This window comes from Ceratotherium simum, chromosome 10 (genome assembly GCF_057802395.1).
Source record: "Ceratotherium simum simum isolate JZ-2026a chromosome 10, ASM5780239v1, whole genome shotgun sequence".
Lineage (NCBI taxonomy): Eukaryota > Metazoa > Chordata > Mammalia > Perissodactyla > Rhinocerotidae > Ceratotherium > Ceratotherium simum.
The window spans coordinates 73373824-73398914 of NC_141909.1; the positions used below are offsets into that span (position 1 = coordinate 73373824).

The 25091-nt window shown below is 47.4% G+C and overlaps 1 protein-coding gene across 1 annotated transcript; it reads right to left on the reverse strand.

Moving 5' to 3' along the window:
* Positions 1 to 1820: 1820 nt before the first annotated feature.
* Positions 1821 to 24561, reverse strand: ALOX5AP (arachidonate 5-lipoxygenase activating protein). Its single transcript, XM_004435301.3, has 5 exons — positions 24445 to 24561; positions 18311 to 18410; positions 12395 to 12465; positions 8932 to 9013; positions 1821 to 2313 (listed from the first exon to the last, which is right to left on the reverse strand). Exons 1-5 carry the CDS (start codon positions 24512 to 24514, stop codon positions 2151 to 2153), a joined length of 486 nt encoding a protein of 161 aa, XP_004435358.1. The 5' UTR covers positions 24515 to 24561; the 3' UTR covers positions 1821 to 2150.
* Between the last annotated feature and the right edge of the window lie 530 nt (positions 24562 to 25091).

Sequence of the window (25091 nt, forward strand, 5' to 3'; positions counted from 1 at the left end):
TCACATTTCCTATCTTTGCACTCTGGAGGTCCCATGGTCAGCTCTGGGAGCTAAGGTGTCCCCAGGCTCCACTGGGTATATTCTGTCCTAGCCCACTCTTAGGGTGACCAACGCATCCTGGTTTTCCCAGGACTGCCTCAATTTTAAAACTGAAAACCCCATCTCCTAGGAAACCCCTCGTCCCAGGCAAAGTGGGATGGTTGATCACCCTACCATCCTCCAAACTGACCCAGGCTGAGGAAGGCCCAGGGACCACTTCCAGCCTGCAGCTTGCCGTGACCTTTCCTATCACCGAGAAGAAAAGAAATACCCGGCCAGGATACAAGAGTCTTGCTGGCTATAGAGAGCTAAGAGCAGAAGCAGCTCTACTGAAGCAATTGGTGCAAAGGAGCTCCTGCTGATGGGGTTTGGCAGTGAAAGCCCGGGCGAGGCTTCAGGCTGGACCATCAGACAGGCCTAGGAAACCATGTCCACGTGGGGGCTTTCCCCTTGCATTGGGAGATCTGCTTGCCTCGAGCATCACACATGAAGCATATTGATCCAGATGTCACACAGGCCAGACTCCATGTTTCCATTCACTCTGCTCCCCAAGCAGGTAACTCAGAGAAGATTGGGGGAGGTTTGGCCCTTGGATTCGCCTCATCCTTCCAAGGACTGTGACCATCATGAGACTCAGTGGGGGGTAAAGGAGTCTCATCTCCTGCTGGGCACCTCAACTGAGAGCTCAATCCTGATGAGCTGACTCCCCTGTGGGAGCTGGCCTCTCTCTGTCGGGTGTCCTGGACTCTTGACCACACCCAGCTATCTTCCAAACTGTGCTCTTTGTGCCAAGGGACGCTAGGTATGACCGCGGTTGGACCACTACGAATCTGTCCACAATATGGGAAAACGGCTCAAAACACATATTTTATTAAATACTTCCTGCCAGCGATTCATGAACTCATTCATTCATTTGTTCATTTGTTCAACCAATTTTGGGGGCACCTATGATGGGCCTAGCATTATCCTAGGCTCTGACACTGAGTTACAGCACACTTTAAACTCAATTATATGATGAGTGTTGGGCATGATGCTCACACATAAAGATCTCAACCTAATCCTCCGGGGGGTGTGTAAGCTGGTGCACAGTCGACCAAAGATTCTTAAGGCAGTCTGTCTGTCTACAGGAAGGAGAGTGCTCTGTTTTTGTTTGTTTGTTTTTTGCATTTCTCCGCAATTATTTATCTCATTAAAAACATTGGGGAAAAAACACACATCTTAATCTCATAAAACTCAGACCTACTGTCCCCTACAATACATCACTTTACAGGAAGTTTGATTAGTTCTCAAATAGTTTGAGTCATTGGGTATCTGCAACATGCCATCCCTGACCTCGGCAAAGGAAAAGCAAAATAAATAGGATATCAGGGAGATTCAAGAGCTGATGATTTCGTGGGTAGGGCAACACATACTAATAAACATCTTTCCACTGTCATATAGATTTGCTGTGGCTGAGATGTGCAGAGGGTTCTACAGGAGGTCGGAGGGCAACACTAGACCCAACTGGAGTTAGGGAAGGCTTCCTGGAAAGGGCAATGCCTCAGCTGTTTAGTGCCATTTATTTGCTCATGAAGACATTCCAAATAATACATAAAAATATAAACAAGAGAGTAGAACTCATCCCAAATCTCTTCCCTAGAGATAATCACAGTTAATGTTTTGGTGAATACCCTTCCGGGCATGTGTGTGTGTGTGTAAGGATGGTGTATTGTTTATTATCATGATTTAGGTGGAGAAAAACAAACCAGTTGTTCAGCTATAGCAATAGACCAACAAAAAACTCAACCACCAGCCTAAACATTATTTTAGGCTGCATTTTATTTTAAGAAAACATAAAGCTGGTCCCAAAACATCTTCAGAAAGCAGGATAAGTCAAGAAACACACAGAATGGATCTGATTAGCAAATCTGGGGCCACTGCCATTTTCAAGAGGTGGAGCTACCACCAAGTTACTTTCTTCCAGGAAAAGCAACGTTAACTTAAGCTGCGAAGCCCAGATGGTCATTAGATTTACAGCTATCTAAAGAGGAGCCGCATCCTTTACAGAGCTGAGTTATGATGACTTTAGTTATCGATTAGATGAGAGCACCAGCCCTGCATTCAGCAGAGAGTTAGGGAATGAGAAGCAGAGGGGAGATGGTGGTGGTTATCGTCTTTATGTAGTTTTCAAAGTCACTTCCGAAAAAGAGGATGAGGTAATAGTTGAATATTCCAGCAAGGGACATGAGGAACAGGAACAGTATGATGCGTTTCCCAAATATGTAGCCAGGTGTGCTGAAAAAGAAGGAAGGAGAAAACTGTGGAAGCAGCACAATGACACCAATTTAACAAAAAATATTATCACTTTGAGATACATGGGGTTTAAATTATAGCTCCTTTTACTCAAGAATGCTCCATTTACTTCATATGAAGGATGGAAACGTCTTGGCTATTATTAGTCATTGAACATATTTCAAAACCAAGCTAAAAGAGCCTGGCCCTCAAAGCCGTCCTCGTCAGGGCTCTGCTGTGAGGCTTCTCTGTGAGCTCCTCATTTCCTTCTGAAGTCTGCTCCTCGATGGTGTGAAGGCAGTGGGTTCTGTTGGTCATCAGGCATTCTGACCGCGGACTAGGAACCCCATGGACTCATTAAGACCCTCTCTTAATGGCTGCTCCTCTCCAGGAGCCCCTATAAGAGCCGTGCTGGCAGCTGCGTGTATAACGCAGGACTTTGAGTACCTCTATGAGAGAAGTGATGATTTACATGAGCCAATAAGGCTGGTGGAATCTAAAATCTTGGCATCTGAGAGCTCAATCTATTCTCCTGAGGCTGCCTGAGAATAACTCAGGCTCACTCTAATGAGAGCTGGGCCCCAGCCCTGGAGGACAAGCCCTTACATTTTAAGTGAATGGAGGGAGAGAGACTTTTTAGGACATTCATATCCTTCTCTCAAGGGCTCTAAATCCTAAGCCGCTTAGGCAGGTCATCAGCTGGGGTCAGCAGGCATTTCCCCAGTGATATGTGACTGCCTAATTGTGCATAGCGGCTGCCCTGGCTTCCTCCCTCCCTCTGCAGAATCCTTCTGCGACTGCGGTGGCTGGGTCCACCTGTGTGGCGCTAGTGTGTTTGGAAAGTCCAGTCAAATGGCTCCTTAAGGCTGTCAGTAAAGACACTGGCAAGGGGACGCTTTGGCAACCAGGACCACTCAACAAGAACAGCCAGCTCAGCTCAACAGGTGAGCAAGTGCAGCTGAGCCTGTCTCTTGCTATAATCAGAGACAGCAGAATTTGGCACCCACAGGTTTAACACTGGAAATTTTAACTTTTTGAAAGGGATCCCGAAAGTTCATAATGTGACTCATAATTTTCCTGTGTCAAGAGTCTGAAAGTCATTCAGCAATGGAGCATCAACCTCCTTGCTACTCAAAGTGTGGTCCGTGGACCTGCAGCATTGCCATGCACCAGGGGCTTGTTAGAAACACAGGATCTCAGGTCCTTTCCTGGATCTACTGGATCCGAATCTGCATTCTGACAAGCTCCCTCCGTGACTCACAGGTACATTCATGTTGGAGAAGCAGTGCTCGCTGATGCCGCCCCTGCTCCTTGGCCAGCTGTTTCTTCTCTCCTTGGTTTCCTATTCACAGTCATGCTCATGAAGTGAGACATTCTATCTCTTTACAGGGGAAAAAAATGGGTCCCCAAAGAGAGTGTTATGGGCTGAATTGTGTCCCCTCAGATTCCTATGTTGAAGTCCTAAACCTCAGTCTCTCTGAATGTGACTGTATTTGGAGATAGGGTCTTTTTAAGATAAAAAGAGGTCACTATGGTGGACCCTGCCTCCATATGACCATTGTCCCTATAAGAAGAGAAGGTTTGGACACAGATACACACAGAGGGAAGACCATGTGGGGACACAGGGAGAAGGTGGCCATCTACAAACCAAGGAGAGACGCCTCAGAAGAAACCAAGGCTGCCAGCACCTTGATGTGGGACCTGCAGCCTCCAGAACTGTGAGACAGTAAATTTCTGTTGTTTACGCCACCCAGTCTGTGGCACTTTGTTATGGTGGCCTGAGCAGATCAATACAGAGAGTTACCTGCTAATGCTGGTAAGGAAGTGAAAAGAAAGTACAGGAGTCTATTTTTCAGTCAGAGAATAGAGGGTTCAGAGAAATTAAATTGTGAAAAGTCAACTATTGTGGTGGCTCAGATTTATCACATGAATGAGGTCACCATATGCTCATTACAGAAACAAGAAAAAGTGATGTGTGAAGCTGTTTCAGAGCATGCTCGAGATAGGCCTGCAGTGAAGAGTGAAATGGCAGTGCCTCCTGAGGAAATGGTGGTATTCTTGAATTTGGGCAGGATCTCTCAAAGGACTCAAGGCACATCGCCCCAAAAGGAGACAGGTCTGTGGTGCTTTAATCTTCCCAGGGCGTGCAAAGCGGGGGGGAGGCAAGAACTCAGTGCACAGCCATCCCGTGCAGGGCTAAGTGTGCACGGGGGCCCCAGCTCAGGCACGTCAGTAGGGGCATTTTTAAGTCTCTCCACCATGGAGATGGGCTACGGCCCTGGGAGGTGGGCACAGTGGGCACATGAAGAGCCTGTCCCAGGCTCAGGCACAGCCCGAGAACCTGAAATGAGGGAAAGCCCAGAAGGACGAGCGAGGGACCTGGACGGTTCACGCACTGCCTAATTAGACTTTGAGAATCAAGACCTCTCTCATTGTTTCTAAAAGCTGATATGTAGTTCTCTCTAAATGGGGTTGGGAACGTCAGAATTAAACTATTAAGCATCGGGCCGGCCCCGTGGCTTAGCGGCTAAGTGTGCGCGCTCCACTGTGACTTCAGTTAATTCTCAAAACCATTGTGTGAGGTATTATTAACCTATTTTCCAGGGGGAGAAATAGAGACAGACAGGTTGAGTGACTTGCCTAAAGTCACGCAGCCAGGAAGAGGCAGAGTGGGAATTCAAACCTGACTGTGTGAGGCCGGAGTCCTGCTCTTTCTACCACCCTGAGGACTCCTCCGGATTTTGGAGACTAGGATTTGGTTATTTGTTCTGACACAAATGTGCCCCCCAACACACACACAGCATAAAACCTACATGGAAACGTAAATGAGGCATCTGACAGACAATTCCCATCTGGAATGTGCCCAAACCTTCTAGGAAGAGGAGCTGTGGTGAGAGAGGTGAGCCCAGGCAGCAAGACACCCGAGGTCCTGCCCTGCTCACTGCTGTGTGGCCTTGGCCATGTCTCTGACCCTCCCCCGCCCTCACAAAAATGGACACAAAACACAGGTAGGAACAGAAAACTTTATGGTCCCTTCTGGCTTTACAATTCTATTCTTTCCAATAAGGAAATATCACTTTAAACCTGGTGACTTCTAAAGGGATTAAAAATGGTAAGATCGGTGAGAGCAAGGTATTGCCTCCTTCGTTCACCCACATATCTCCAAAAATCAGGCCCTCCACAAATTTTGGTCAAATGAGTGAATCGTTCTCAGCAAAGAGGCATGAACAGTGATTCCCAAACTCGGTGTGTGTAAGAATCACCTGAAGAAGTTGTTGAAATGCAACAACTTCTGGGCCCTCACCCCAGAGATGCTGACTCTATAAGACCAGGGTGGGGCCCAGTAATCTGTATTTTTGATAAGCACCCCAGGCGATTCTGGTGCAGCTGGCCGGCAGATTTCACTTTAGAAGCACCAGCCTTGATACCCATACCACCCAGGGGTTCCCCAAGAAGCAAGCTCATCCTCTCACTCTGGTGAAGTAACCCCATGGTCCACAACTGGGGAGGGCCCAGAGCCTCTAAAATATTGACACTCAGAGGGAAATGACTACAAGGGATCAGTTCTTTTGAAAATCGTGTCCATTATTATTTCTATAAGTTCGACATTTTTGGTCTTGCACTGTGTCCTGACTCTAGGAGATCCCCAGGTCTCCCCAAGGGCAAGGGCTCTGTCATGTTTGTTGTTATCACCTCAGCAACTGACACAGTACCTGGCTCAGAACAGGAGGTTAGTAAACATTTACTGAATGGATGCTGAGTGAATGAGGCGTGAGCAAGCAATGAGGAGAAGGGGGAGTTGGGTAACCTGAGTTCATTGGTGCAAAGAGTCGCCAACCTTTTCCTGCCCTCCACTGAGCTGAGAACGTCAAACTGCAAAGAGGAATTCAGTGGGAGCTCCAATAGGAGACAGGGCCCTGAGGGTCAGGAAGAGAGAGAACCCCGTGCCCACTGGTGAAGGTAGACGAGAAAAGACAAATAGTCTAGTAGTATAATGCCAACTGCCATTGAGTTTGGGCCCAGATAGTAGTTTAGAATGAAAGAGGAAGAAGCTAAGATTCATCCTTAACTTCTGTGTGGCTAAGGATGCCACAGATGATGGGGAGAAAGGGGTTAGGGAGTAGGAGGAGAGACTGAGAATAAGAGCCATAAACTTCTGGGAGGAATAAAGGAGGAAGCTGCAAAATCCTTGCAGGGCAGCCGGAAGCCTGGAGGCAGAAGCTTCGGTAGGGGAGATACATCAAGGGATGTCTTACCTCCCCACTGGACCAAAACTGACTCTGGAACTTCTGAAGTGGACAGGGCCAAAGCAACTTCTGGGGAGGACTTAAAGATGATCTAGAGCCCAAGGGAGAAATTCTGGGTGAAGATCTCACTGAGCAGTATCTTCCTTGGCTGGTGAGGCCAAGGACTGAAGCAGATCCCTGTGCATCAGGGCATTAAGGTGTCTGCAGAGTCGAAGTGTGACACAGCCCGGGGACAGAGGTGGGGCATGCAAAAGAGGGGAGTCCATAACAGAAGAGGGTATTAGCAAGTAGTTTCTAGAAGGCTGAATTGAAAATCTCCTTGGATGTAACCACAGGGCCCCTCAGGCTTGCATCTACCTTAGGCTATATTTTGGTCTAGATCAGGATTAGACATTTCATCTAGTATGTATCATTTCTATGCATGACAATCGCACAGAATTGTGTGAAGTACTGTGAGGCCACGTTTGGTCTCAGCGGGAAAGAGCACCATGACTGATTAGTACTGAATGCCATGGATGCAGGAGAGGTGAGGAGAGTCTAGAACCAGCACAGATAGTGGGTAAAGGGGCTGGTGGGATCTTCTTACTACCATCTAATGGGGGAGCCCAGGGAGGGATTTAAGAGGTTAGGCCATTTACGTTTCAATGAGGTCCAGAGAAATGTAATATTTTTAAGATTTTAAGTCTATATCCTTTTGTTTATTTTTGCCACCTCTGTTCATTCCCTAGTAGTGCTTATCTTTAAAATGAACACAGGGCCGGCCCTGTGGCTTGGTGGTTAAGTGCGCGCGCTGCGATGCTGGTGGCCCGGGTTCGGATCCCGGGTGCGCATCAAGGCACCGCTTCTCCGTTCATCCTGAGGCCGAGTCCCACATACAGCAACTAGAAGGATGTGCAGCTACGACATACAACTATCCACTGGGGCTTTGGGGGGAAAAAATAAAATAAATAAAATCTTTAAAATGAACACAGCCTGTGGGTAAACGGCAAATTTTGTCATGCCCCATAGATTGTCATGCCCCACTTTGAGATCTCAGGCAAGTGGTGACAGATGAAGAGAAGAACAGTGACTAGGCCGAATCCCTGGGACTCTGGGGGAGGGAGATGGGGCTGCATAGGGCGCCAGCCCAAGAGAGCAGAACCCCCTTATTTCATTGATAGACACTCCGCCCCCCTCAACCCTTGACAACAGGTAAGTCCCCGGGGAAAGGCAGAATAGAGGTTTTCCAGGGTAAAAGAGAATAAAGAATATCATTTAGGACAGTGTTGATAAGGATAAGAGAGAGAATGGAATTGTGGTTTTAGAGAATAAATAAGAATACGACCAGAGAGAACCAAAGAAGAGATGAGCACAGAGGAAGAATTGCTGTGAGAAGAGTCCTTCTTCCCCCGGCCGCAGCTCTCCATCGAACCACCGTAAGTCATTTAGCTTCGCAGGCTCCCAGGTTCCCCAGATGTAGAGCTTTCACCCGCCGACCTCCTGGGATGCCACTGCCTTTGTCCCCGTTGAAGGATGCTGTCTAAACGGAGAGCCCATTAACCACTAGAGAAGGATGCTATTGTAAAAGACAGAGAGGGATGTGAAACTAGACAAGGAGAAAAATGGTGGGGAAGGCTGGGGTCAGCGTATGGGCGGCAGCCTCCTGGGACATATTCCTGGCTCTCAGAGCCCTTCTGGTACATTAAGAATTCTGATCTCTGAGGAACTGGTGGCATACTGTAACTTGAACATTCCTTCTATAGGTATCGTCATTTATTTTGCTAAAATCCAGATTTCCCAATCCAGGTGTAATGAAAGTATAATTGCTGCTTTGGGGCTTTCTGTCTGGCAACATCTAGAAGCAATGCAACAGTGACTCTATTCACAGCCTCCATGCGTTGCCTGTTATTGCACCTTATTTTCTCAACATTCTTTCTGCTGGTCCCCGGAAGATCCGTCACTCAAGAGAACTTATCACAAGGTGCAAGCTTTAGTTCTCATTTCTCTAGACCAACAATGAAATGTTTCACTCACCCGAGGCCTTGGGAAGCCAGACATAGAAAGTCATTCAAGCCCCAGACTCCGAAGAGTGGGAGTAGAGGGTGTGGAGCTATAAGGAATGTGCAGTGCAGGGCATTAAAGCACCTTTGTGAGCCCAACGCTATGTGGAGGAATTTTTTAAATGGGAAAACTAGTCAAGTCCCCCAACTGTATTTTCAGAGCCCGCCAAGTTCAGAGAGAAAAGAATGAGGGATCCTCATCAGCCTTCACCCTCCCACTCCAAGTGGTCCCCCAGAGCCTTAAATGCTAGGCAGCGTATTGTTGTGAATTACCACTCTTCCTGCTCAAAAAGCGTGACTCACTCTGTGGGTCTTAAACAGTCCCAGTGGCCTACCTCTGCGTTCTCTCTCCCAGATAGCCCACAAAGTACTTTTGCCTCACGAACAGGTACATCATTCCAGCGAAGGCGGCAGGAACTAAGCAGAGAAAGGAAAATGCCTGGATTAGTTTCGTAGATGCCAAAACGCACTAAGTTAATGCAATATTCATACAGTCGTTAGGCAACTAATGTTGGTCACAAAATTGAGCAGAGGCCTCCTCTTCTGACAGTCAGGGGTGATGTGAGGTTCAGCAGAAAGCCTAGGGCTGGAAGAAACCTGAGAACTTTAATAATGGTAATGTTACCCTATATTGGCATCATGGTATAGTTGACAAAGTGTTTCACATCCATCCTCTAATTAGAACCCTTCCCACGTGACCAGGATCATCTTTTCTATTTCCAGATAGAAACTTGGAAGCCCGTGGAAACTTGGGCTCAATTGGTCGCAGACTTGTGCAAGGCTGTCAGCTCTAAGTGTGGGGGTGGGGAGGGAGCCAAATGTGAACCCAGAGCCCAGCTCTGAGGCTGGTTTTCTTAAAAGTATAGCCCTCATCTGTGAGCCTCAAGGCAGCACAAGGCTTAAGCTTTTCTGGACAATTGCTGCCATTCAGAAAAGACCTCTAGGGAAGGAGATTCCCTTTGCATTCTAGCCCTGCGAGGAACAGCCACGAGCAGCACCCAGATAATTCTACAGAGTCCTGAAGGCTTGGAGCTGAAAGTTAGAAAACCCCATTCCACCAGGACTATGACAATCTGGAGCTAACACTTAACTCGGTCCACATCTCACAAAGGGCTGATGGCAGCTTTCCTACCTAGGAGGAATTATTGTGCGGGTGAAACAGGGGCACGAGTATGAAAGCACTTGTCAGCATTATTCAAATACCAAATTAACTGCGAGCACTGAGCACTTTCTACTCCTGGCACTGCCTCGGGCACTTTGGGGACTTGGGCTCTCTGGTCCTCCCTGCCACCTGATAAGGAGCACAGTAAGGTCACCATTTGACAGGTGAGGAAATCAGGTTCAAGGAAGTCTGTTTGCCCAGAGTCACCCCCCAGACCAAAAGACCCATGAAGACAGCCACGTTCTGCTGGCCATCATCTCTGTGCCTGGCATAGTGCCTGGCACATGTTGGCTTTCAAAAAACATTTGTCCAATGAATAAATGAATAAATGTCAGACAGGTGGGCCAAGGAGGAGATGGAATTTGAAACCAGGTCTGTCTGATGTCAAAACTTTATCACCACCACCAGCGTCACCAATAATAACCTTTACTGGGCTTCTATTGTTAGGTTGAACTCTATGAAAGTGCCATTTTTGTGGGTCATAAACAGTCAGATATTAGCAGTTTTACACGGTTTGATCTGATATATGCCAAGCACTGTGCCAGGGGCTTTATGCACATTATCGCACTGAATCATCCTGGGAGCACCATTAGGGAGAGAGTGGTCCTGTTTTACAAATGAGGAAACTGAGTCCTGGGAAAGCTGAGTAACAGCTCGGGGTCTCGACACCAGCAGTGAGTGTCCCCGGAACTGCCTCCAGTCCTCAGTGCCCAAGACCCTGTTCTTTCCACAACCCCACCCTGCCTCCCAAATAGTCGTGTTTTGTGGCAGATAAGAAAAGCGAAGCACAAGAGAAACTGCTGTGAGGTTCATCCTATTCTCTGAAAGTCACAAAATTGTCACAGTTCACAGGTTGCCTTGGACACCAGTTTTTTCTGCTTTGTTCCATGTGGATGGCTCTGCTTTAACTTACTGGACAACTGTCTTTCAAGGAGAACTAAGTTGAACACGAGCTAGTAGAAATCAGGGGTGGAAAAGGCTGCCCTCATTGCCCTCAGGCAGGGAACGGTGCGTGCCTCCTGTGTGGATCTGGGCTGCGTGGAATAGCAGGAGGGGTGTCATGGGTTCAAATCTGGGCTCTAAAATTCTGAAGTGTGAGCAAGCCACTTGGCCCTCTGCGGCTTGGGCTCCTGCTCTGTAAAGTAAAGGGTTTGGGCTAGAATGATCTCTGGGGTGCCTTTCAGCTAAAAAATTCTGCAATCTACGATATTCCTGAGAAATGAGGATTATCACCGGGGTTTACTGACACTTTGTCCCCTGGCAGTGACAACACTTGTTTGGGCAGGAAATGCATATTTCCAGGGCTCTGAAACACCTTCAAACTCCCTTTGTGTTTATTTAGCTGGAGCAACTCTAGATGCATCTGCATCGAGTATCATCTAGGACATAAAAGGAATCACTCCTAGCACGAGCATGGTTGGACTTCATTTTTCAAGTAATGCCAGACATGTTTCTTATTTAACTCAGGATAGAAACTGGAAAATAAATAGTGAGCTACTGACAGCCTTACGGAGCACATAAGGAGGCCACATGGTGTCCCTGAAGTGGTTTCTGCTGCCACCCCTCACCTCTGTTCTCTATCACTGCACTTTATTCTTTTCCCTCCTGGCACTGCTCACTCTCAGCAAGAATTTATCCATTCACTTGTTTTCTGTGGTTCATCTCGCCAACTGCCATGTGCTTCACCACCGTCTCTTTTCCTTTATCATTGTGCATCCAAGCACAGGGCTTGTCACATAGTATGTGTACAATGTATACATATTATATAAATGACTAAAGTAAAAGGATACTTGTGAAAAATCCAGGATTTAGCCCAAAAGACCTGGGCTCTCATCCTGGCTCTGTTATTCACCAGCTGAGTAACCTTGAACAAGTTACTTTGTCTTGTTGAACCAAAGCGTCCTCAAAGATAATAAGGGGAAATAATATCCATTCTACCTACTATATACTGCCTACCATAAAGTGGGAGAAGATGATGGGACTAAACAGTTCATCAGAGGCCACTAATGGCCTTTTCTTATGCACCCTGCTGGACCACAGCATGGAAGCTGGCCGGGTCGTGCTGAGCCTCCACCAGACACAGTGCCAATCTCCAAAGGGGACGAAAAAACATGCTTCTGGTTTCCATTCAATTTTAAATCAACTCTGGGAATCAACTTGCTGAAGTCAAGACTGTGGGCTGCTGATAACCTGGGAAGGCTGGAGACTGGAATCCAGCCCGTGGCTCTGCGGACACAGCCCGAAGGAGGACTGCCACCCTGGAAGCTTATTAGCAGAAGAGCCAAGTGACAGCAGTCCCAGAATAGATCCCTCAGGCACTCTCATTTATAATGCCCTTGTATCTGAGCTAACATGCTTAAGGATTCTGAGTCACATTTAGCTTTAAACCACCCTTGTCAGTGCAGCAGCTCTCAACCAGCCACCAGGGAGCAAGCATTAGCAATGCATTATCACACCACTCTGCACGGGCACAGAGCATGCCTGAAACACCACCTCCCCAGGGTTCTCACCTCTCCAGGGCTTCACAGATCCGAGCTGGAGGTCAGGGCAAAGTCTTTTCAACAAAAAGCCTGCACTTGAACCTCCTCAAGATGCATATTTCAGAAAGAGAACACACAAAGAGAAGCCTAAGTTACCTTGGCTGCAGAGTAGCCCGGCACTCCAGAGCATGACAAGGAAGGTGGGATACGCATCTACGCAGTTTTGGCTGCAGAATAAATAAATAAGGAGAAGAAAAATCAGAAAACATGTTACTGTAGTGTAATCTGAAAACCACCTGAAACCCCAAATTAATAATCACTATGGCACATGGGGCACAAACCCCATTCCTAATTCCACTTACATCCACCCAATAAGATGCGGCAGCCAGCCGCCACATCAGAAACAGACAGTGGTGTAAGGCGAACACACGTTCAGAATCCATTTACGCTCTTCCGTGAAGCTGATCAGAGACTTGTTTTCTTGATGGATTTGCTTTGGCAAGCTTCCTGCTCCTGGCTGTGCCACAGCACTCCTTGGAATTGAAAAGTGAGCAACGCAGACAGCAGGGTTGTGGCTGCAGTCCGGGGGTGGGGAGGCGGGGGAAAGAGCCCACTAAGGAAACCTTGTGTCAGACACACAGGTCAGCGCAGACCCACAGGCCAGGCTGAGCAAGGAAAGGGGTGCTTCAAGCATTAGAGAAACCAGGGTCAATTCAGAAAAGCTGACGCTCAGAAAGTTATCTTGCTGAGAGTGACCGCTGTGTGCAGAGCTCAGTCCTCGCCCGTGGAGGGGCTCTCAGTCTGCACCAGGCACCGTGCTGGTGTTTTACTCTTGCGTCTCCTTTAAACTCACTGTAATCCTGTGAGTACACATGCTGACTGCATGAGTGTCCTATGGCTGCTGTATCAAGTAGCCACAAACTTAGTGGCTTAAGACAAGACCAATTTGTTATCTGGAGGTCAGAAGTCTGAAATCGGTCTCATTGGGCTAAAAGCAAGGTGTCAGCATGGCTGCATTCCTTCTGGCGACTCTGGGGAAGAATCCATTTCCTTGCCTTTCCCAGCTTCTAGAGCTCACGTGCATGCCTTGGCTCATGACCCGCTTCCGACCTCAAAGCCAGCAACGGCTGACCAAGTCTTTCTTACATTGAATCACTTCGACACCAACTCTTCTGCCTCCTTCTTCCACATTTACATGACCCTTGAGATTACATTGGTTTCTGCCTAGATAATCCAGGATAATCTCTTTATTTTAAAGTCAACTAGATAGCAACCTTAATTCACCCTTGCCCTGTAACATAACCTATTCACAGGTTCCGGTGATTCGGATGTGAACATCTTTGGGGGGGTTGTTATTCTGCCTACCACAATTACTCTCCTGTTTCAGATGAGAAGCTGAGGCTTGGAGAAGTTGCAGAACTTGCCCAGGGTCACCCAGCTACGGAGTAACAAAGCCAGGATGCACACGCTGGTCAGTCTGACTCTAAAACCAGGTCTGCTACCTCTTCGACTATACTAAACCAATAGTGAGTGTCATCTTGAGGACTTTACAGTCTGGATCAGGACAAGCAATATCCACATCCATGGAAAAACAACACGAGACATGGAGGCATGCAAGGATGCGGGGCAATGCAATAGAGGGGAAAGGGCACGTGACCAGGACTTCATCCCTGACCCGACCTTAAGCAGCTGTTTGTCACTGGCAAAGCAATCTCTCTGGACTTAGTTTCCTTACCTGTAAAACTAAGATACTGATCACTAATGACTCTAAGATCCACTTAAGCTCTAGGAGTTGATGGTCTAATGCACCGTACGTTGCCACATATTGACAGTATATTTACAAATGTTAACCATCGTACTAACAAACTATTATTATTTCATATTTTCTTTTGTGGAGAGTTTTGTGCTGTTTTTTCTTTTCTTTCTTTTTTTTTTTTTTGTGAGGAAGATCAGCCCTGAGCTAACATCCATGCTAATCCTCCTCTTTTTGCTGAGGAAGACCGGCTCTGAGCTAACGTCTATTGCCAATCCTCCTCCTTTTTTTTCCCCAAAGCCCCAGTAGATAGCTGTATGTCATAGTTGCACATCCTTCTAGTTGCTGCATGTGGGACACGGCCTCAGCATGGCCGGAGAAGCGGTGCGTCGGTGCGCGCCCGGGATCCAAACCCGGGCCGCCAGTAGCAGAGCGCGCACACTTAACCGCTAAGCCTCGGGGCCGGCCCTGTGCTGTTTTTTCTGCAAGACAAAACTGACAAACCCATTTTGACTCTCATTTCTGGAGGTCTATGAGCTACTCCCCAGATCTCACAACAATTCCCTGTGCTACGTTCACTCTGATGCACCACACTATCAACATTTTTATGGAAAAAAGGACGCGTTGCTATTTTCCCTTTCACTTTCCCCCACCTTTGGGAATGAGATATAGAAGCACTTAATTAATCTTTTGCTACTTAGTTTGGGTTAATTTGAAATAAGTAAATATCACTAATAATAGTCATAGTATCAATACTAATCAATAAAATCAATGTAGGTCTATCACCTTCAAATAATTTGACAAGTCCATGCTAGTTGGAGTGAGTCTAGAGTGGATTCTGAGAGGTACAGGGGAGAAGGGACATCAGGGTGGCATTTCCCAAAATGCATTTTGTGAAACACTAAACCCTTGATACCCTCTGCAAAAAAATGGTGAGGGAGGTCTTTAGTTAAATAAGATCTTGCCTTCTTGGAGAGCCAAGAATTACGGTGTCCCTTGGGACATTAAATGTTCTCAAGTCTTGCTTTACAGAACTTGTTCTTCCCTCTGACACCTGTTAACAGCCCACGAATTTGTAATCTATGGACACATTTGAGAAAATTACACATCTCCAGAGATCCACCTCTCTGGCACCTGTGCTTATCTGCACTCGTGGAGAAGAACCTTAGGTCAGGTAACTGAGATTTTTCTCCAAAAGTTGAACTTTGATTGCTCTAGCCATGCTCATCAGCTAGAAACGGGGCTTTGAACTTTGTTTTATACACATGAACAGAGAGTCAAGATGGAGATTCCTTTTATCTCTCAAACCCTGACTCAGCCCTGCCCTAGTAGGAGGTGGAGGGGTGGGGCAGACCGTTAACCAAGGCCAAGTCTGAGCTGATGGCCACTCCTGGCTGAGATGTCTGTCTATCAACCACCCCAAAATCTCGACCTGTCTGTATCAGTCAACAGTCATATTTTATGCTGAAAAATATGCATCAGGCTTTTCAATCCACCAGCATCACTTATCCTTTACGCTAGTTTTCCTTTATGGCCACAGCCCCTAAACATTTATGATCTCACACCCCATCAAGCAAGTTTTGAGCATGCAACCCTATGACAGGTGTATCTCTGTATAAATTATATATACACACTACTCTCAATCTGTATATTAAAAGCGAGTAAAGCTTAATGTCTTATTTTTTAGATAGCAAGATTAAACACATGTTCTTCTCTTCTTGCCCCCCCATGGCTCACCTTGACCCCCTGTTTGGTGCCCTTGGAAGCCCTTGGTGAAGCTATCGCCGAGATCACTTTCTACTGGACTAACACATAACCCCTTCCCAGCATCTTCTCTACAGAGGCAGGCAGACCAGAGGCCTCTGGCTTTTGTAGCTTTGGAGGCTGCCGCATTGATCTCCAGCCCCTTCTACAACCCACGACAGGCACATCCATAGCGCTGTTAGCTGGGTCAGGGAGGAAGTGGTCTTTGTAACGGTACCACAGCAGTGTCTAGGCAACCTCTATCTTACAGAAAACTCTCCTCTTCCCCCTCAGTTCCTACCTCTCCACAGCTCGCTCTCCTATCCGCATTGTCCTCCTTCCCCTCTCATGGGGGTTAAGCGGGAAAGATATGTGGGTTTTGGGAGGTGGGCTGCAGTGCCCACACAGCGAGGACGCCTGGGCCACACTGATTGCCCACCACTCTCCTCTAGCTCCTTCTTACCTCAGGAACCCCACACCATTACAGAACTTCCAACCACCCCTCCAAATGACGCAGCGCAACCACCACCAGACGGCACTTCTGCAATTCGGAGGCCCGCAGCGGGGCCAGGTGAAGCGCGGGGGCTTCTCAGAAGCAGAGCTAGGTCACTCCTGGGGACGTGGCAGGAACTAGATGGCCTGGCCTGCTCCATTTCCTCTTCATTGCCAGCAAAATGGAAACTTAACTTCTCACAAGTGACAGTGAAATTCCACCGCACGGCCGCCCTGCCCATCTTCTCCAAATGGACGAGCTGAGGAGTTCAGAAGAAGGCACTGTGACTGGCGAGAATGTAGTGATCTGGCGGAAGAAGCTTCTCTTTCCAAATTGGTGGAAGAGTATTCATGTTCTTTGGATTCTGTTTTCAGAGGTTTGGACATCGCCCTGATCAAAGACGCCCTCTTCGCACTTCTCGCACACAGAAGTGTCTGAAGGGAGCTCTCGCATCTCCCCCCGCAAATGTCACAGAAAGGTTGATGGCACCTTACATACTTTCCCTATCCTCCTTTAAATGGGTCTAAAATACCTTAAATCACATCTTTTAACTTCTTCAGTTGATTCTGAGAATTAACACACTGAAGGCCCAAGTGTTAAAATAGAAATCTCCCTATAAGTCGTTCAGGAAAGGATTTCCTTGAGATCAGACTGCCGGAACAACCCTGCACAGCAGTGCTCAGTATGAGGGAGCAGGACCCAGGGCAGGTGGGGTGGGCTCTAGAGAAGAAGGTCTGGATGGGGTGCCCCAGGGACCATAAGCACCCAAGGGCAGCCTGAAGCACTGAGCCCAAAAAAGGCAACAGTCCCAGAGAGGGTGAGGAGACCAGGAAATCAGCCTGTGACTATCCTGTAAGCGTGTCCATGAGTTGTTTGGACCAGGCACGCAGCAATTAGAAGCTTCAGGACAAAAGGGGCCAATGATGAAAAGCGGCAATGGAGAAGACTCTCCCTCCATCTTCCGCACACCCATGCTTCATTTCAAAAATAAAAAGTACCTAGATGAGGAAGAGACTGAAGAGAAAGCACGCTGGTGAGTGTGATGAAGCCCTGTCCAGTTGAGATCCCTTGAAGTCAGGTTAATTCACAGGAAGCCAACGGTACCCCTGAACATGGACCCTTCCTCCCAGTGGCTCCCACAGAGCCAGCAGGGGCACAGAACCCAGACCCTTCAGTGTGAATCCTCATCCCTGTGTTTGCTTGTCCTGTCCTTGCCATTCTAAAAGTACTGCTCTTGTGTGGCCATGACTCTCCCTTTGAAAGGATCTCTGCGGACACCTCTGAGCCGAGATTCAAGGCCAGCTCCCTTGCCAGCTCATAGCCAAAGCCTTCCTTTCTGACAGGCCTCTAGTCACAGGCACAGGGAAGCAGGCAGACAGGCCACTGGCATGAACCCTCTATTTAAATCACTCTGCATAGAGGAAAAATGAGTGTTTGATTAACATCCATTCGAATTTGCCTCCCAAATAGCATCCATCTCCTTCACTGAGCTGTTCAGGTATTTTCAAACAGCTTTTTTATTCAAAAGTAAGGGATGAGAGGGGGAATGAATTGCATAATACCCCCATTCTTTCTGTTCTTGTTCTGGTTGCTCAAGGAGACCGGGCATTATGAAACATACTGGCGTCACCTCCAGTCTTTCACCAAGAGGAACGCGAAGGGGCAGTGGGTTGAAGGCTGTTGCCAGCATGTCCTGCCTGTTGCTTCTGAAGCCGGCAGACAAGTAATGGCTGGTTTCATGGTGGTACTTCTGGAAGAACCCCGCAGGAAATTGGTCAACTCCGAGACTGAAGGACTGGCTCAGAGGTTTCTGGAGCAAGGGGGAGCTGCAGCAATCTCGCCTCCCCCCATCCCATATCCCCACTTCCTTTCTTTTAGCACTAGCACTTACTGAGATGATAAAGGGTGTCCACAAGGCCCCCCAAGGTGAAGTTCAACCTTCCCAGGGAACCCCACCTCCCTGGCCTTCTGAAGGTTAGCCCAGACAGACATGTGGTCTTGAAGATGGTCATCACTCCAGTAGTGAGGCCCCTGTGCTCACGCCCTCATTCTGTCAGTCAGCAGTGTCAGGGTTTGGACTCACTTGGCAGTGTAAACCCTCTCAAAGGCAAGTGTTCCGGTCCTCTGGAAGCTCCGCCCATTCTGAGTCTTGCTTTCATGCTCCACCTTGTGGGCGAAGAATGCTGCCAGAGGGAAAAGTTTGGATTTGGTTTATAACGGGCACGTTCATGAGCCTGTTATCCCATTATTTTACTAGAATGTTAAATGTTTCCTTGACTTGACCTCCAAACAGCCTTAAATGTACTCCATCAAATGTCAGTTAGCAAAAGCTTCTTCAGCAGCTACTCCCTACTAATCACTGCATTTGGTTTGGTGATGCAATAGTGAGCAAGACATAGTCCCCACTTTCACGGATCACAGGAAATAGACAAACAAATAAAGCAGAAATTACACTACAGTGATTCATGCCGAGATGAGATTGGGTGAGGACACAGTGCTACAGAGGGTGAAAGGAGGCACCTGAATTCAGCATTTGGGTCACAGAGGGATTCCTAGAGGAAGTAACACCTACGACAAAATCTGAAGAACAAGTAGGAATTAGCCAAGCACATGGAGGGGGCAGGGGACAACAGAGGAGATGACTTCACTCTAGTGGGATGGAATATGCAAAGGTCCAGTGGTAAAAACTGTCTAGGGTCAAGAAATGACCAGCTTATGGGGTGGGTTGGGGGAGAATGGGGAGTAGAACCCTGTAGAATTACAAACAAGGCCAAAGAGGTAGGTGGTGAATTGTTCTTTCAATGACATTTATCTATTATCACTTGGAATGTGGCAGACACTTAGCTTGCATCTGAGAACAAAACACACAAAGAGCCTTGGCCTGAGGAACTCATGTTCTGGCGAGGATAGACGAGGAGGAGACAGACCTTACACAGTAAACAAAATACATAAATTAAAACTACACAGTGCCGAGCTACAGACAAAAGCGAAAGCAGAGCACTGTAAGGGTCCGTTGGAAGTGCTCGATGGGGTGTACAGAGCGAGCCTCAAGGAGAAGACAAGTGAGTCAAGGCCTGAAGAAGATGATCGTTGAGAAGTGCCCACTGGGTTTAGCAGTGTGACTGTGACCTTGAGAGCCATGTTAAGAAATTCAGAATTTATTTCCATCTTGAGAGCAACGAGGAGTTATAGACAAGTGTCGGCTGAGGAATGGCATAATCAGAAAGCCACTGTCTTCAGTGTGTGCGTGTTTAGAGGGGTGAGACCCAGGATAGAGGAAAAGATAGGAGGGAGCCGACTAGGGTGATGGCTGCGGTCTGTGGGGTGCGAGAGATGCCGAAGAGACAGAATCCGGAGGGTTTGTCTAGGGACTGGATGGTGGGGGTGGAGCATGAGGGTCTCTCTATTTTATTCCTTTACTCCTATTTCAAGAGGGAAAAAGGGAAAAGTGTGATTGTCAGGTATCCGCTCACAAGGTTCCTTTACATCAACTTCATATTAGCTTCCTCAAAAAGACATGAAAAGATGCCTTATCAATTGTTTAAATGAATAAAAGCCTTTTGCGGTTTTCTTTTTCACAAAAGTACATTCCTTCCCAAGGAACATGCCCATCTGGAGCACAGCTATAGGGCTGACTTGTGTGAGGGGATCTACCACACTCCAGGCACTTCTGGAGGCACTCGACATATATTCCCTGATAGGGCCTTGCACCAACTCAACAGAGAAGTGGGCAGTGATGACAAGGCCACAGCAGCTCAGCGATGTTAAACAACCTCCTCAGAGTCACTCTGCTGGGGAGCAGCGAAGCTGGGGCTTCAAAGCCAGCTGGGCATGAGGATGTGTGTCTCCTCTCACTGTCATGTTGAAGCTCACCGCAGAGATTCCATCAGCTACCCCGGGCTTAAGTGTACATCTGATCATTCTGAACGTCTCCTCTTACCACAGAATACAGTAGAAAATTCTGGTCATTGTCTTTCCAGAACCCAAGGTGGTGTCTCTTGCCTCTGAACACGTAAACAGGGATAGTGTTAAGAAAGTCGGAGGTTACTTGTGCAACCAGCAGCACAGCCTGGTGGTACTGCTCTGAGTCTGCCTTTCTTCTTCCTCTCCTTGCTCAGAGAAACAAACTCCTTCCTCTTATCCAAGGCTTGCCCTCTACCTGCGACCTTGACCCTGTTCCTGCCACCCTCTTCAGGTCTTTGTTTCATCAGTGTTTTCCCCATTTCCTGAACCTTCACTCTCTGTTTTTCTCCTTCTCTTTATCCTAGAAACACACTCAGATCTTTCCTACCCTTAAAACAAAACAAAAACAAGCCTGCCTCAGTCCAGTATTCCACTAGGCTCTACCTCTCCTTCCTTCTAAGCTAACCTTGAAAGAGTTGGGCTACCTTTGCCCACGCCTCACCACCCACTCATGCCCCAGCCCCTTGTTATCCTCGACTGTGTTACAGAAACTAGCATGCAAAGACCACTAACACACTTATCATGGCTAGCTGCTAACATTAGGCCAAAGCAGAGACAGAGACACACAGAGAGAAGCCTGCAAACTGTTACTATGCGTGTTGTAGAATCTGCCACAGACGAGAATCCACCACATGTTGGGCACTGCTAGCTCCCTTACCTGTGTTGTCTCATGCAATACCTTCATCCACCTCACATGGAAGTTATTGATAACTCCACTTCTCAGTTGAGGAAACTGAGGGTCAGAGAAGTTAACTAACTTTCTCAGGATCACATAAAAAGATCCTGAGATTTTAGTTAACCACAAAGTTAATATGAGCCAGCAGTGTGATACAAGTCCTCAAAGGAATAACTCATACATAGATTATTTTAATACAATTGTTTGTCTGGATCTCGCGAATGGTTTCCCTTCACAGAAAACACCTACCTGCATCTTAGAAAGAACACGGCAAGATGGGCAGATGGATAGGCAGTGGGAACCCAAGACAAGGGACTCTGGAAACCAAGTCATATGGGAAATGATATGTTGAAGAAGGGATATTACAGCTGATTTCATAAACATAGAAGCAGCAGGCATAGTCTAAGCTTTTCCAGAGAACAGTGGATAGAAGTTACAGGGCAGCAGACTTCAGCTTAATACAAGAAAGAACTTCCTGAGTGGTGAGTACTTGAATGGATGAATTTGAGGTAATATATACAGTGTAAGTGTCTACTCTTTGGAGTAGATTTGAATCCCAGTTTCATCACTAGGACCTAGGACCTAGGACCTTCAACCAATAGTCTAGCCTTTCCAAGCCCCACTTTGCCTATCTGTAAAATAGGAATAATAATGGTATATATATAGGGTGCAAGGATTAAAGGAGATACATCCATCTACACTCCCTGAGAACCAGGCTTTGGCAGTTCTGGTCCAGGTTTCTTGGAACAATGTATTTTAACCTTATTCTGCATTTCCAAATCTGCATTCTGCTGGATCAAGCTGGAAAATGGGCCACAATTCAATGATCTTATTGACTAAAAAGTGTTTGAGAGGCAGAGGAGGAAGTTCCCCCAGGAGGGCGGGGCTCTGCCTCTCCCCCAGGAGTCAGGCTCACACAGGGTACCGAGAGCACAGAGCCCCGGACACCGTCACGGACACATGTGGACTGAATCTCATTGTCTTGAGACAAAGATAAAGTGTGCGGTGCCTGGCAATAACATGTAAATATTTCTTAAAACTAACAGGAAGGATTTGGAACGGCATTTGGGGAGTGGGGGAAGAAAAGCGCCGTTTTTGCATATTTTCTGAATTCTATACGGTAGATCCATGGTTGCAACCCTGAGGTTAATTAGAATTGCAAAGAGAGGCTCTGGACATAACATTTGGACCTTTGAAAACACGTAGAGGTGTTATCTACCAAGTATTTGAATTTTTCTTGTTCCCCTACATGGGTCCACTTAACAGTTACAAACAAAAAGCCCTCACAAGCTGATCTCAGCATCGCATGGGAGTCCTGCTCTCTGCCTCAGAGGGGAGCATGGCTTATCCTGAGCCACCGAGGGGGTATGCAAGAGCTCCTTCTGTAGTTCAAAAGGTCAGCAGCTTGTCCCTTCTCCAAGCACCAGTAGGGCAGCACTGTGCAAAGTCACTGCCCACATGCTATCCTAGCTGCTCACAGGGGGCTGGGGAGGGACAGAGGCTGTGATGTGGGGGCCACACTGTTGACACGGCTACACACACACCCCAGTCATCTGTCTGCCCAGCATGAAAAAGTCTCTAGCCCACAACCGTAGCTCCGTACTGGTCCATACTTGTCTGTTCCCCATCAGGAAGCCTCCATCCCACTAATCAGTTTGTGGAACAGTTATCGAGGCTGCTGTGTTCTGTCATTATCTATCTTCAACGGCCTATCAAAAGTCAAGGCCTTTAGATGTGGTTAAGACTCAGACATTCGGCCAGCTGTAATCTCTCCTCCCCGCCTTGTACCAGAGAAGAAGACTTCATCCCACCTGCCGAAAATAATTTGAAATCTCACCATCCACCTCAAGTCTGCTCAGGGTTTGCTATGCCACCGAGGAAAAGCCCAGCACCCACTCAAGAGACCAGGGCCAAGTCCTGTGCATCTTAGTTAGGAGAGATGAAGAGACTGATCTCACAATCGGAGACTCTGCAGCCTCCCGCCTCAGCTCTGATCTGAGAGGGAGCAGCTCAGCATGAACGCGAACCTCCCAGCTGAGCTCACCCCATAGGTTCAGGGGGTGAGAGGGCACCGGGTGCCCATCAACTGACACTCATCACTTATTTTGATGGGTATAAGGGAAGGGTGGGAGGGGAGGCCTGCACAGAACCGAACCAGCACTGCCCGCTCACCCATGCACCTCCTTCCACAAGGACCAAGGGCTCCTTGCAGGCTTCCTGCTTACCTTGCCTGCCCATTCTTTCCCGCTACGCCTGACTTTCCTGGGAGGCCCAGACCATAGCTGTCTTGTTCATTGCTACATCCCCATGTACCCAGGATACTGCCTGGCCTACAGTGGGGTCCCTGCAGGTGTATGCAGGTTGAATGAACGAATTCCTTGCTGATTTACAAGACCAAGGGAGCCCAGGCCTGGTGCCTGCATGAAATAGCACTGGCTTGAGGAAATGGCAGCCCAAATAATCCACTTGTTTTCTCTCCGAGCTGCACTTTATTGTGTGTGATTTAGTATGAAAATGTCTGGGTCAGAAAGCTGCAAAGTATTGTTCCATGTAGGAAACCTACTCAGAGCATGTAAAGTCGGGCCTCTCTGGTGTGGGGAGGCTAGGGGGAGCTTCGCTCTGTGCCCAGAAGGCCAATCACCAGCCTCTGTCCACAGTCAAGTTGCAGCAAAATATCAGAATATTCCAAATTGATTAAACACTCAAATTTCCAAAGTGTGACAGTGTGTAAACATTCAGTAATTACCATTAAGTTCTAGAGCTGCCCTTAGCAATAACTCTCCTTTTTTCTCTGTCTTAATAAACTGCAAAATATAAAGCCACTGGAAAGACTCAAAAAAAGGATCTATGGCAGTCCTAACTCAGAACTTTAAAGAACTTTTCACACCCTGCCTTTTTCAGGTCTGGCTACCTTGCTTGGTTTCTTAAGTGACAGCAGGGTTCATGGAAATGCAAATCCCAAAGGAGATTGTCCCTCTCTCTCTCTTTATGTAAGTATGTAAAGCATATGAAAAATGCTTCAAAAATTATACAGTGCTAGAGAAAAACAAAGTATTACAAAGAACATGTTTCTTCAAAAGAAAAAAAGGAAATACAGAAGGAAAACAATGATAAGGTGATTTCCCCCTCAAACCCTCCAAATTCACTTTTTTTTCAGCCTCCCAGTGACAGGCCACCTCAGCAGCACTGGAGTCAGCCCCGCTGCCCTTGGTAAAGCCCAGTGTCTGAGTGAACACAGATCTCATTTTCCCTTTCTAGGCTTCTTGCCTTCCACCCCATTTCTGGCCACAGTAAATGCTGATTGCAGACACCACAGTGAGGGCTTCTGTAAAGGCCCCAGGTTGCTGCTTGGCTCTTCAAGGGGAATTAGTCATCACCATTCAAGGGAAAGACAGACCAGGTGAGGGAAAATTCCAAATTCATGGAGAAATGCACACACCCTATACATTCAAATAAAAAGAAACAAATATAGATAAGGCAAAAGTGTGTGCACACACACAGACCTGTGGAAGCCCGACTTTTAAACTAGCAAACAAAGTCTATCCTGTGTTCTCCCTTGAGTGAGGGGCTTCCCTTACCATTCTGGACCACGCTGATGAGGGTGACGATGGCCAGCAGGACAACATTGCCCACGGCTTCTTGATCCATGTCTGCTGCAGGCTGCCCACAGCGAGGACTGCTCCAGCTCCGTGGCACCCCAGGCGCGCACTGTGCAGGAAGGGGAAGTGAGGGCCTGCCTCTCTCTTTCTTCATTAGAATTTCTGAAGGGCCCAGCGCAATTACACAGTGCGTCGTCTTCTTTTTTTTTTTAACTAGCCACCAAAGGTCCTTCAGTGCAACCTGCCAGGAGAAGCAGGGCTCAGGAGAGGAGCAGGAAAGGAAGAAAAGATGAAACTTTTTTATTTGTAGAGCAACAAAAAGATCTGTATCCGAGTACTGTCTTTCTTTCCTTGAATTTCTGGGGGGAAAATGAATACTTAACACGCGGTAGGGTCCAGAACGGCAGCCTGAATGAATGAATGACTAAGAAATCTGGATGAATGACAATGAGGGAGGACAACTGATGTATCCATTTCTACAGGAAAAAAAGCAACAAGAGAATTAAAACTAAACCAAAGAATTTAGATAAGGGGCAGAAAATGGTGTTACAGATGACCCCGAAGGAAAACTTCCAAACAGGATGGATTATTAAACACTGCAACTGGCTTCTCTGAGGTCATTGTTG

Coding starts and splice junctions, on each gene's coding strand:
- ALOX5AP (XM_004435301.3), bottom strand. CDS start 24,514: ATGGATCAAGAAGCCGTGGGCAATGTTGTCCTGCTGGCCATCGTCACC. Junction 18,411..24,444: donor CATCAGCGTGGTCCAGAATG/GTAAGGGAAGCC, acceptor TCCCTCTGGCAG/CATTCTTCGCCCACAAGGTG. Junction 12,466..18,310: donor GAGAGGGTTTACACTGCCAA/GTGAGTCCAAAC, acceptor TTTATTCTGCAG/CCAAAACTGCGTAGATGCGT.